The sequence below is a fragment of the Homarus americanus genome, unplaced genomic scaffold (assembly GCF_018991925.1).
Source record: "Homarus americanus isolate GMGI-L3 unplaced genomic scaffold, GMGI_Hamer_2.0 scaffold367, whole genome shotgun sequence".
NCBI lineage: Eukaryota > Metazoa > Arthropoda > Malacostraca > Decapoda > Nephropidae > Homarus > Homarus americanus.
Window position 1 is genome coordinate 4178273 of NW_024743709.1, and position 11684 is coordinate 4189956.

An 11684-nucleotide genomic window follows, 5' to 3' on the forward strand; every position below is an offset into this window, starting at 1 on the left:
ACTAATGTAATGCAGATACATTAGAAGGAAATACATAAACACAAATGGGAATTCAAGGACATTATCAGTTTTTACTGCAGCAACTGACATAGTTTATGCTGAGAGAATGAGCTAAAAATTATGTAAAGTCATGTTTTTCAAAGAGTAATTTCTTGCAACACACTGAAATTTAAAAACATTACCAAGTTATCATCCCAAACAATAGCAAATAATTACTGTATACCAAAGCCAGGATGTAAATCATTTGTTTGTAAGACACAAGTAAGCCTTATTAAGGAATGTTAAATATTTAATTGAGTGCTAATTTAAGGCACCGTAAACTAGTGAATATAGTTAGAACACTTTAATTATAGTACAGTATATTGTGCTGTACTTCATTACTTGTGTAATGTTTCCACAACTCCTTCGTATTCATCATCAACCGACTGGAAATATAAAAAATTAGCTCTCTATTTAATAAATGGGTAGCTTTTAGTTGAAAACTGTATTCTACACCCACGCTTTATCCCAATTAGTTCTCAAAAAATGAATTTATTGTAATCAAAAATGTGTATCCATAAACTTCTTCTTCATAAGCTCCAGCATTTGTGGAGTTGGATTAACAACTCCTGGGATGCTCATTTTTACCCTTTCCGCTGCCACCTTTCCTAACCTTGGGGTTGAGCTTATTCTTGGTGACCTTTTCGACACACGAGAATTCTTCCTTGCTCTCAATTTCACCTGAGGGTCTGGCCCTCCCTTTCCTGAAGGACATTTTTTTTTAGCCCCATTCTTTTGTGGTTCCTCTTTAACATCTTCACAGTCTTCCAATTCATTTTCATCAACCTCTTCACTTTTTCGCTTGCTTACCTTGCGGTCAAGTCGAGACTTTGCCTTCTTAGATGGAGGCACTGGTGTTGCAGACATGAACACCAATTTGCCATCATCTCTGTAACCCCGTGCCTTAAGCCCCGCTCGCAAGATGTTGCGGCATTTCTCATAATCCGGCTGCTCATCAAAGGCTAGGTTGATCACATATTCTAGGTATTCCTTCAGTCCTGTAAGTTAAATATATACTGTACAGTATATACAAGCATATATTTGCACACTTTAACTCACCTTCCCATCCCTAACTGGATGATCAACACAAAACTTAGATACCTGTATATAATTATCCTCTGGGGAAAATGGTGCAAAGCTCTTCCATTACACATGAAATAATTTTAGAAAGCACTGTGCCCATTAATGTTCTTTGTTGTGCAATCATTTATCAATAAGAATAATGATTAAAATAAGAATTTTATGTTTTAGTCTAAAAGTTCCAGCATGAATATTCAGATCCCCCTTCCTGCTCTTCAATACTTTGAGATGTGTTGTGGGCCCCAATGTTTTTTCTACCATTTATAATCTGTTGTATCATACCCAGTTTCCCCACCCGACATGTGAGGAAATGTGTGCAAGCATCAGAGCACGATGCAACCCCTCGAAAAGTTTGTTCCCATGCCCAGAATGTAGTGAAGTTTCTTGGCTCAAAATATATCCTAGCTATTGGAGAGCTCCGAGGAAAAGGAATTCTGGATAACGGGAGATTACTACCATATACTGTGCAGTGGTCCCTCGGTTAACGAACGGTTCGATTAACGAATTAGCTCCCATAAGGATCTTCAATTCGGTTCACAAAATCCTTACAACAAACACGTTTTGTTGTGAGCATCAGCTAGTCCACCAATAAAGTAATCGGTTCTATGTTTACATTCGTTTCCAGTGGAGTAATTATCAAGAAGGTTGTGCTCTTTAATATTTTTGCATTTTAAAATTATTAGTCATTTTAAAATTCAGTTAACATATTGATAATATATGCAGTACAGGGAACTAGTTTTTTTTTGCGCCCATCAGCCGCTTGACTCACCCGCCAAAGCATCAGTTTAACTTTGTTTACAGTGGAGGAAACATCATGCTTGTCGCTCCCATGAATACAGAGTATTTTTACGTTTTTACATTAAAATTATTGGTCATTCTGAAATTTAGTTAACATATTGATAATATATAGTGCAGTGCAGTGTTGATTTAAATACAATAATCTTTAATTACAGCTAGTGAACTTAAAATTTTATTGGTGAAATTACTGCATCAAGCATGGATCCAAAGAAAGGCAATTTCTCCTCCATCCCCACTTCCTTCTCCTCCTCCACCCCCCACTTCTAATTCCCATCATCAACAACCAGCAACATTCTACATACACACCTCAAAGTAAGTGTACTTTACTGCAATTTGTTTATACTGTGTATGTAGTTTTCTGTGAGCTGGAACCATTACCCAATATCCCATTGAAATAATAGATTCGGTTAATGAACGACTCTGGAATGAAATGTATTCGTTAACCGAGGGACCACCGTACAGCATATGTATTTCTTGTAAATCTTTTATCCTGCCCTTTATAATTTTAGCCCTAATATGAAAATCATCCCTCTTCCCAAGAGCAAATACCCATTTTGGTACTGTACTCACCTGGTGGTTCAGTGTCAGGAAAACAATGTGAGATAAATGAACTGACATCGTCCATGAAGTCTCTTTTCTTTTTAAAAACATAGTTGCGGTCCTGGAGGTTGTCCTCCCATGGCAAGCAGGAACAAAGCCACTGAGTCATGTTGTAGCCAAGGATCTCCAAATCTCCACGACGAGAGTGAGCTGTGAGAGAATATTTTTACCATAGGACTTGAGAATGAAAAGACATCAAACATCCCATAATCTTTTCAAGTCTGAGGTGTGATGTTTCAAGTTCAAACCCTCTATCCCATATTTAATGAGTGGCAAATGTATATACATGTACTGTATAAATAAATAAGCCAAACTATAAACACTATTTAATTCTACTGTAGTATGCTTATGGCTAACCCAGGCATGCTTGCAAAATGAGAGTAAAATGTTGATGAAGACTCAATGCACCTGGGACTTACAAACACCATCTTGTATCCCTATGTCAGTAACAGACCAAATACTCCACCCTACCACAAGTTTCCAATGACATAATTTTACTAGATCAATAAATACTGCCAGAATTATGGGTGAATCTTGAGTTTAAATCTCGTTTCACTGACAGGAACTCTAGTGGAGAAGGAACTGACATCAAATTCATCAATTTGATATTCAGCAGAGGATGATGTACAATTTTCTCAAAAAATTTGACCCTAGTAGTTTTTTCCCTTCACATCTCCAGCAGAGAATTAGAATACACTTATATGGTATGTAAAAGATTGAAAATACTTAATTAAAATACTTAACTTTACACCATTCATAAAATTGAACAAATATTGAGTCTTACCACCAATATGGGCATCTCTTGAAGTGAACTCTATGGTTCCATTATGGGCCTTCCTCTGGTCATACTTGTACTCCTTGTGCTTCCCATCATTTGCATAGCGACATGCAAGACCAAAGTCCACCAAAAATACCTGGTTCTCAGTACCTGGTTTATGTCCAATTAACAGGTTGGATGCTTTAATGTCTGCATGGATGTATTCCTTGCTATGGATATACTCCAAAACATCCAACTGTGAAAGAGAATGTAGTGTGAAGTTTAAGTTAGGTCACAGTACAAATTCTATGAAGAAAATACTAACACTATATCCATTACAGTTTATACATTAGCTAGCTCCCATACAGTCTGCGTCTTAAAAACATACAATAGAGATAAACATATCAGTTAAGATTTGTTGGGTCATAAATGGGTGCATTTACTGAAACCATTTCTTTACATTTTTAAACATGAGCAAATCAGTGTTTCTTAAAATACATACATAAGAAAAAAAATTGCAATGTTTGAAAAGAAATAAAAAGAAAAATATTATATATATATATATATATATATATATATATATATATATATATATATATATATATATATATATATATATATATATATATATATATATATATATATATATATATATATATATATATATATCAGCTACACTTTTGTTTTTGAGGAAAGTTTTAAAAACATCTAAGATAACAGTACAGTACTTACAATCTGAATGCCGACTTGATAAACAGTTTTGAATGAGAATCTCTTGCTATGTTGCTCTAAAATCTTCTGAAGGTCAGGACCAAAACGTTCCATCACCATGAATCGGTACTTGTTGTTGTTGTATTCAAATGAACCAGATCCCAGGTATTTTGGCATCCCCAGACGTTTGAGTCGTTTTTCTTTCTTCCATGCCTCAATGTGGTCAGGTTTGGCAACTCGCATGTAACAGTGCATTTCCGCAAAAAGGGGTCCATTGGTATGAGGTTCTACTTTGATGACACAGTCAGCCAAACTACTCACAGGGTTTTGAATATCCTCTGAGGCCAAGTATATCTCTCCAAAGCCTCCAACACCTGTGAACCAAATGTTAACCAGTTGTTAAACTCATTTCTAATAAACATAAAATTGCTTAAGATATATATATATATATATATATATATATATATATATATATATATATATATATATATATATATATATATATATATATATATATATATATATATATATATATATATATATATATATATATATATAAAAAGTTATGTATTTTCAGCTACAGGTCACAAGCATCACTTACCTATGCTATTTCCAATTATCCACTGCTTCTTCCCAACATCAGTAATGATAATTCCTGGTGCAATGGGATTAGGGAGTTTAAATCCATTTGCAGCCACCCGTTTCTTGGGCGCTCCTTTCGAGCCACTCTTATTTGCTGCTCCACCTTTTCGGGGAGCCATGGCAATTAAAATTTCAAGCAGGAATGAGCAGAAGAAAAATAATGATGAATGTATTTCCAAATTTTACCAAGTCTCTCTCACTTGCTCTCTTCTTGATCTGGGAAGAAAAGGGAACAAATAATTAATCAGCAAATAATACCTTAAACCATTGCAGTCATGTGAGAATCCTGAAAGGTTTATGATTAGTAACAATCACTACATGGAACATCATTAGTGTTACAGTTGAGCCTTAACATGAACACCCCCAAAAAACACTCTCTCTATATACAGCTATTAAAGTACAGTACAGTATTAATAAAAAGAAATGAACACACACGCACACAAAATAATATGATTTAAAATAAATTAAAATTTAATATTAAAAATGGAGAGAAAATTTCAAAAAGGTTTCTAGAATACAGTATTGCCACTTCTGCTAAAGACATTGCAGGACACAGGAAAGGTCATTTAATCTTAGATATACACAGAGCCCAAATGTGCAGTATACGCCATATGTTTTCCCCAAGGAATTTCTTTGTATGGGTTAAGTGAATTAAAAGACTTTTCACAACTTACAGCACAAAAAACTCCTACTCTATATGGTTTCCAAATTCTTCTAATCATTTTTTTGCTATGCCTACTTACAGAGTACAATAAAATACTGTACTGTAATTTTTTTTTATATAAGCAAAGTTTTATTCCATTTTGTTTCTTCTTAATTACTGTTGAAGGTTTCAGCAAATTCACTTGCTTTTTTCCTCATTACCTTCCTACTGATATTTTTCTTATAAATTCCCATCCAGTTTGAAAATCTAAACTATCCTTCATTTACTCTCAATGCTATTTAACTGAAATAAGTATAATTGTGTTGATAATAAAGAGGACACTGGTCTTTGTTAATGTTTATTGAAGATCCAATACAGATACAAAAAGTACTGTACCGATACAGTACTCTACACTCTACAGTATATCAAGATTGCATAGCTACCTACTGATAAGTAAAATGGGTTAGCATGTGCCACAAGGAAAACCTTTTCCATTATATCAAGGCATAGCTGGAAATAATGGAGGTACAGTTAAGGTGTGAGCTGAAATTTTATTATACGAGAACAATAGCACTGTACTATATATTTGCTAAATGCCTATCTGATCTATGGAAATACAGCTGTCCATAAATGGAAACAGCAGAATTTTCTTCATTCTTCAAAATGTTTTGAGGTAAATAACAATTTTATAATTTAATTCATGCAAAGTAGCAGAACAGGAGTAGTGGTATAGACTTAGGAAAATTATTTTTTATAAAGTGGAGTTTACTATCTGCCATTGTTGAGACCAGAATATTGGGTAGATACTCCATATACAATATAGTTGATATTGGTGGACACTATGCCAAGGTAGGTTGAAATTGAAAAATCATTCCCAAAAAGCTTGAAAGCCTTGTAGGGGCAATGCAGATAAAACACATTGTCTTCAAAGCCTTCAGTACATGAGGTAGTGTGACTGACAAAGTACTTGACAGCCTTAATACACCAAACCATAATGCTACGTAGGTACCCATCCACAAGTAAACTTGGGGCACCCTGGATGCAAACCAGTGACACTTAAGACACGATATGTATCCACACTTGGCTGTCACACCACAATGCGGGTGGTTAAGGAAGGCTATAAATCATTAACTAGTTTAAACCGATGTGCTTTACAGCACAGTATTCACACATCATTGTACATAAATCACCCTACATTGAGTAAACTATGCAAATACAAATTGTACAATAGCAAATACTATTGCTCTTTTATTGTAGCTACATCGAAACAAGTTGAATAATTACCCTGAACATGAATAAATACAGAGTATTGTACTGTGGTGTTTATTTTACTGAAAATTAAATTTAACTGTGGCACTCAGCACCAATCAAGTGTAACCAATCCACAACCTACCAGGATCATAATACCTTACAGCCAAGTGGCAATTATACCTGTGCTATGTATACTGTAGAGCACAGTACACAATTGGCTGGTATCTACAGTAAAGTACTATACTGTAATCTATGCTAGAAGAGTACAGAACAGTTAATTCCAGGGGGAATACTTAGTTTGCCTGAATTTGGAGAAATAACACTTTTGGCATTCTTAACCACCATAGCACCAGGAAGCAGACTGTGGCTGAGTGGTGTGTTGTCACATTTGCAATTTTTTTAAGTGATTGTAATTAAAAAAATATTCATCTGTATGTTAAAACTAAAAAATGAGTAAGGTGCTGTCGTTTTGTTTTTCAAATGTACAGTACAGGTACTGTACTAGGCTACAGTACACAAGCCTAGCAACTATAAGATGGAAAACTGAATCTAGTCACAAATAAAATACGAAGCACAGAAACAGACCACTAAGTTGTAATGCACATAACTTCAACTAAAAATATTTACAGAACTATATCAGTACAATATACTGTACTATAGTACTATAGTTTTATAACAAAGAGATGTGCATACCACTGGTATTTCAGTTCGGTGGTAAAATTCATTTAATAATTTTGCTTACTTCCTCGTTAGGTGTGCTATAGCCTAGCACATCCGTAACAGATTTTTTTTTTATTCCCTCCGATTTTTTTAGCTATAACAAGTGTAAAAAATCTAAAGTTTCTTATTTTGTTATACAGTAATGTACTGTACAATGAATTGGGGGGGGGAGGGGGGGGGTGACAGTTTGATCCACTTTGCAACGATTGTGTCAACAAGCTTTGGTTCTACTGGGTAACATGCCGAAAATAAGAATTTGGGTTGATGTTAACCTCCTTGCAGTCAATTATAAATATATAATAATGTAATAAAAGACATACCAGTACCAAAGTACGTAATGCATAAAATTTAGGCAAAAAACAATGTTCCGGTTTGTATGTTTACTAAACTGGCCCTATAAAATTCTGTAAGAACAAAACTAATCCAAATATTCAAATAAATTCATAACTAAGTTACACACAACTGATAAAATATCTAACAATAACAAAGTTAAAACTTCTCATACACACCAGTGAACCCCTTGAATTTTGACCAAACTGCATACAAAAACTCCGAATTGCATACCTTATTTTTATAGGCCAATTAATCAGAAAACAACTCATTTTAACTAGCTTTGGAAAGGTTTCCTTTTTTTATATTGTATTTTAATACAGTACCGTACTGTATTTCAATCTAAATACTGTACAGAAATTTAAAAATTAGACTAGGATATCCATTTTAATAGTACAGTACAGTATATATGGTACTCTCTCACCAGGAAATAATAGCCTGGTGGTTCAAACTGATGCCTTCATGGTGAACAAATGCACATATATTCTGGATGTATTCTAATAAGCAGATAAAGGATACTTGCATACTGTATTTGAACATTACTACACATAACTACACAGAGCATTAATACAAATATGCACAGACTGCAAAATTTTGATATTAGAACTCCAACTAGTGTGGTTCTCAAACTTTAGGGTATACATAAAATTTACACTAAGATTATGAAGCAGCTACTTTTACAATACTGTATCACTTCAACCTATACTTTACCAACCATGCCATACCTACATTTATAAAGGAAGTAAATATCCAGTACTATAGTTACAGTTCCATTAACAGTGACCTGGCACTAAGGTATTGTACCCTTCGTAGTTGCCATAAGTTCCGAGTTTCCTAGCACATCTTTATCTTTGTAAAAGAAAATAATAATTTAAATGGATAAGCCTCCAATACAGTTAAGGAAATCTGTGCTAATGTCCAAGAGGAAAAGAAAAATGTTAGCATACTAAACCTTAGGATGCTCTATAGTTATGGCTCAGTTAATGGAACTCATAACTATTACAATACCTTCTGGAAATCATTCTAACCCATTAAACAATCATTACTTACTCTAATGGGCACCGCTGCCAACAAGAAGGAATGATTCTGAATTTCAATGATTAAATGAGCAAACAATATACAGGGATAACATATCTGTTTGGTTAAATTAGACCAAAGTTATAATCTAAACTAACCCATACAGGAATTTCCATTTTCTTAATTTGCATTTTTATTCAAGGAAGAGACTACCCCCCCCCCCAACCTGGTTCACAAATTTTTGCTCGAGCTAGGTACAATACCACCATGCACAGCTTACCAACAAAATGAAAAATGTTCTCACATCATGGTAAATGCATACATTTTAGAGAAATCAAATTGTGTGGGAAGTTAAAATAAAATATCAAATAAATAAAATAATTTTACAGTGACCAGAGGGCTGGTGATAGCAAGGGTATCCAGCCATAATCCCCACCTTAAATTTGCCTGGAGGCAACTGGGGCATAAAGCCATCAGTTAATTACTTCTAAGTCACACAAGTGTGAAAAAATAAGTAAATAAAATGGAATGTTGATTTACGTCCCACCCAAGCATCATTCTCCTGTAAACAAAAGCTCTCTCAGGGAGACTGCATGCCAAAATGTTAAGACATTGGCCAAAACAAAAAAATTATAAAAATTTCATATTACCGTGAAACCAGTTTTTGGTCACACATGCTTACTAATTTGCAGTTACAAAATATAGTACTGTATTGTACAATCAAAGACAAAAGTCGTGTCGCGGTTTTGTCTGAAGATTAAATATAACTCGTGAAACATTATGAGCCCCCTACCAGAAGACAGAGAGCACCAAAATTTAGCCCTTCGGCATATGTTTTCACCAAAATTCACGACACGACTTTTGTCTTTCATTGGACCTGTATTCTGAATACCAAAGTTTACCCCCCATTTGATGAAGTCCACTTTCATTACAAGGTTCTGTACAGTACAGAATATGCTATTTCATTAACATGTACATTATTTGGATTGGCTTGTTTTTATAGAGCAGTAAATTGGCCACTGTTGTCACATGTTCCATCATATAAAAACTTAACTCAAACTTGAGTATCTGATCTCAGCAAGAAGGGACCACTGGGCATTGCCTAACTTTAAGCTGCACCCAAGAAATTAAGTCATTTGTGTAATACAATACAGTACTCTGTTTTCATCACCGCAATTTGCAGAGGTACGATAGTAGCCTACTTGTTACTCCAGTACCTAAATAAATTCGAAGTACCGTAATGTTCAACTTACCATTAGATTCCTAGTTATGCTCGGTAAACAAGAAGTGGTCAGTTGGTTTTGTCAACCATCATTAATAGCTTTGGCCAGCAGTTTCCCCCGAGGGATACATGACACTATCACTTTACTAATGCAGATAGGACTATAAAGCACCCATCAAATACACCAGGAGGTAAATATCTAGAATAACATCAGATTAAGTATTTGCTTGGTTTCTTTGGACTTTGTTACAAAAGATTTAAATGTATGATAAAAACATTGTACAGAATAACAATTTAATCTTACAGTCTTACACCCTACATACCATTTCATAAGAACTGTAGACTGTAGCAATTTTTTTTCTGTAGCACCCCAGCTACTGTACTTTATTATAAATTATATCTACATTTCAGTTAAAATCAAAGAACTGCTATTCTGCTGAATTATTCCAGATACTATCTATACAGTGATCTTGATAACAGTACAGTATACAAAATTATTGTACAGAAATCTGCCCTATTTTAACTTACCTGGTAAAAAAAAAAAGTTACCTTAAAAATAATACAGTACATATGTCAAACTTCAGAGCCTTTTTTTTTCCAGGATTTTACTTGACGCAGCAAGTAGGCCACAGCAGTGTGTGTGTTATAGGAACTACAAAATATCATAGCTGAACCATGACTTGATTTTACAAAAATTAACCAAGGAGCATATATAATATGTATACTGTATACTAAATTTTACAAGTGCCCAATGGTTAACTCAGTAATCTTGTATTTAAAGGCCATAAATTCATATGGTGATTTACCTGATGATTACATAAGTGATTAGAGTGGATACAATCATGCAACACATAATAGCTGCAGTCTGCAAATATACTTTTGTTACGAGTTTCTCCACAAACTTATGAATGCATGAAGAAAACAATACAGTACCTCTGGTACTGCATAAAATCATGAACGTCTTTGTTGTTATTCAACAAAGGCACTCGTGATATTTTACACTTAAGAGTGGATGACAACAGTGATCTGTGATCACCTTAAGAATTTCCATGCCTGCTTATTTCACTGAAAAGATTAACCACCCTATTGATATTTTGGGGATGTGGTTATGTTTTGTTAGGTTGGTTTAGTAAAATAAGCTAGGATGGAGATATGATGCCAGTACAGTCCCCCCCCCCCACTCCAAAAGTATTGTTAACCATGGGTTTAATGTCATTTGAGGCTTTCTGAGCAGTTACTCGATTCATTTCTGAATGGTTGGTAGTTCTACATCTACCACCTTTGAACATGAATGAGTATATACATTGTCAAATGATACATACATTAATAATAGCTTAATGGATGTCTTGTTATATTGAAGTATCTGGTATGCCATACAAGAACAACTCCCTTCCCCAATCTCTAGCTGTTGCTGATATTGTGAGCAGGTGTACCAACTTAGGATGATGCAATGGGGATCATATCACAGCATTTTGTCTCGCATTTTGAATTGTAGCGACGGAAAATCTAACTATACTTTTTTGGGGGGACTATACCCGAACGTAAATGTTAGGTCCCCTTTCACTAATTAGTATGACCATTACAGATTTAAATCAGCCAGCAGATCCCCGGGTGTAAATGTTTAGTGTATTCCTACACACACTCTGTACACCCATATAAAATAGTTTGTTAACCAAACACAGGTCTTTAATATAAATGTTTTGGACATTAGCAATGGAAATTCTGACGTGCACTGTTGATGCAACGCGTCCTTTTCTAAGGTGAATTTAATGAAGGAAACAGAGAAATAGTCTTCGTATACAAACTGTAAATCTCCAATAACCTTTGAGCAAATGTTAAGTCTTTGTGCAATGGTTGTCCACTGTAGATTAGAA

The 11684-nt window shown here is 34.6% G+C and overlaps 1 protein-coding gene across 5 annotated transcripts in view; it reads right to left on the bottom strand.

The window, feature by feature from the left end:
* The window catches only part of LOC121877331 (serine/threonine-protein kinase VRK1-like), an 81935-nt gene that overhangs the window by 12804 nt on the left and 57447 nt on the right, over positions 1–11684 (bottom strand). For all 5 annotated transcript variants that reach the window (XM_042383033.1, XM_042383031.1, XM_042383034.1 and 2 more), the window contains 5 exons: positions 4587–4843; positions 4007–4359; positions 3302–3530; positions 2488–2667; positions 850–1037 (listed from right to left, as the gene is read on the bottom strand). In XM_042383033.1, coding sequence (XP_042238967.1) covers positions 850–1037; positions 2488–2667; positions 3302–3530; positions 4007–4359; positions 4587–4746 — 1110 coding nt within the window. In that variant the 5' untranslated portion in view covers positions 4747–4843. The remainder of the gene's footprint in view (positions 1–849; positions 1038–2487; positions 2668–3301; positions 3531–4006; positions 4360–4586; positions 4844–11684) is intronic.